The 2,197-nt window shown below is 34.3% G+C and overlaps 1 protein-coding gene and 1 non-coding gene across 2 annotated transcripts; one reads left to right on the top strand and one right to left on the bottom strand.

Annotated features, from left to right (window-relative positions):
- Positions 1–437: 437 nt before the first annotated feature.
- Positions 438–1,835, top strand: NAEGRDRAFT_76241 (uncharacterized protein; the record flags this gene model as incomplete). Its single annotated transcript, XM_002668789.1, has 3 exons — positions 438–855; positions 1,048–1,178; positions 1,230–1,835. The coding sequence occupies 3 exons, from the start codon at positions 438–440 to the stop codon at positions 1,833–1,835; spliced, it is 1,155 nt and encodes a 384-aa protein (XP_002668835.1).
- A 26-nt stretch (positions 1,836–1,861) lies between these two features.
- On the bottom strand, positions 1,862–1,950 carry NAEGRDRAFT_t846. The gene has a single exon. It is a non-coding gene; the product is annotated as a tRNA-Cys (tRNA).
- Positions 1,951–2,197: the final 247 nt, after the last annotated feature.

Below are 2,197 nucleotides of genomic sequence, written 5' to 3'. Positions count from 1 at the left end.
ATCTGCTAATGAGCATATGGGACTTCTGTCATAGTTATTGGATTCCNCAATGCACCATCTGCACGATATCTATCTAGCACTTATGAACAAACACCCTCGAACAACATTTTTGACAAGTTGTTTTCCTATCTCTATAGAACTGCAAGTATTGGAAATTTTAAATGTAGAAATTCCAATTTCTTGCAAATATCCCATTTAAAACTGCCCACAGCTCGGTTCTAAACTTGAAAATCAACAACAGCAAAATCCAAAACATAGTAGTACTAACATACTAAAACCACCTCTTTAGGATTGTTTTATGGCTTTGGAGCTCCAAAATTCTTGTTTTGTTTTTGTGGGTTGGAAGTAAGCTGGAAAGTGAGTGCGAAATAAATTTTTTCCTCAACTGATGGGTAAAAACCACAAGCAAACCAACTAGCTGTGACCTTTCAAAAAAAATGCAAAGACCAAACATTTCACAGGATTTGGAGTCTCACATTTCCAGCAGCACATCAACAGCTTCATTTTCCAACTCACCTTACGTTAATTCAGAGAAACACCCAATCAAGTCAAATGTCAATGGCAAGTCAAGATGTAATTTACCTACAATTCTCTTGCTATTATTCATCCTCACAAGTTTGGTGATGATTTTTTATTTTACATCCAAGCGAGGAGTTAGAGGAGAAGCTAGAGTATTCCCTGTCACTTATCTAGATGTCGATTTCACAAATTCTGAAAATTTAAAACTCAACCGAGTGAGAGGTCTTTGTAAAATATTCTTATCAACCTATTATTTGTTTAATTATAATGAAAAATCACCTAATTATGTTCCACCAACAGTTATTGGTGCTGACGGTGCTCCTGAAGCAAAATATAGTAAGTTTGATGGTTGGCATTTAATTAGTGAAAATTGACATGTGAAATGTAAAGCTCATTGGAAGAAGATTGAGAGGACTTTTCAATTTTTATCGGGTAGAGAGTCTAACTACATTGATGATCATGATATTATTGTTTTCAGTGATGCAACAGATGTTTTATTCATCAATAATATTGAAAATGTCAAGAAAGTATACGAAACTTACTATATCAAGGAAATTGCTAATATTGATTTGAAAGATAGTGAGAGAGATTGGCCTATTGTGTTTATTGCTGAAAAGAATAAGTGGCCACCAAATGATTTCATTCAAAATATGTTTACAGTAAGTGTTTCTAATAGAATTTACTAATTTTCTCGATTCATACTCTATTAGAAAACACCTGAGGAGGAGAATATGGTAGAAAAATACTACTATGACATTAATGGCTATAGAGTTAAGAGAAATTGTGCATCAGCAAATGATAGAATTTATTTAAATAGTGGACTTTACGTTGGAAGAAAACGTGATATTCGAAAGGCACTTTCCATTGGATTGAATGTGAAAAGAGGTGAACCAAAGGAAAGAATTGAAGATCAAGCGCTATTCCAATACATTTATGCCACCAATAAGTATCCAATTCTTATGGATTGTGAAAAGAAAATGTTTTACAGTCCATTCTCAGCTTGTGATACAATTGTTAGTGAGGAAGAGAAGAAGTGGTCGTGTTCTATTCGTGATGGTCAGGAGGAAACACCAGATAGTGTTGTCTACGTTCATTCAAATGGTGGATTTTGTTATTCACTTTGTAATTGTTTCACTTCAATGAAACAAAAAGGAATGTTCAAGAATTTAATGGAACAGTATCAGGACAAGTTGAGTTTCAAGTCGTATGATATTAATTCTAGAAAAGTGAGAAGTGTTTTGATGAAATACGCTTGTGGACACTTTGTTGATGAAGATTTCGCTTTGGATTCATGTAATACTCAACCTCCTGCTTAGATAAAAAGATTTGTTTGATAAAAGGAAGGGTGGTACGTGGATCGAACACGTGACCATCGGATGTCTGCTGCAAATGTCTTTGCAATCCGGTGCTCTACCGCTGAGCTAACCGCCCTTATGTTGTAGTCATAAAATATTAACTTATTGCTGTTAGCATTTATTAAGGTTAAATTAATAATTTGCTAATAGATGATTTTTCTTCTTGTTAACCATCATTCTCACTATTTTCCCAATCATGTAGACCTAGTAATTCTGCAATCTTTTCGTGTAATTAGATAATTAGGAAAAGCTATCATCTCACCATGCCATGGAGCATACAATTGTGGCTGGCCTGTTTTCCATTCCTTTTTCGAATAATAGTC

Source organism: Naegleria gruberi (assembly GCF_000004985.1).
Source record: "Naegleria gruberi genomic scaffold NAEGRscaffold_101, whole genome shotgun sequence".
NCBI lineage: Eukaryota > Heterolobosea > Eutetramitea > Acrasida > Naegleriidae > Naegleria > Naegleria gruberi.
The sequence above is the reverse complement of the archived record's forward strand: the minus strand, read 5'-3'. Positions and strand labels throughout refer to the sequence as shown.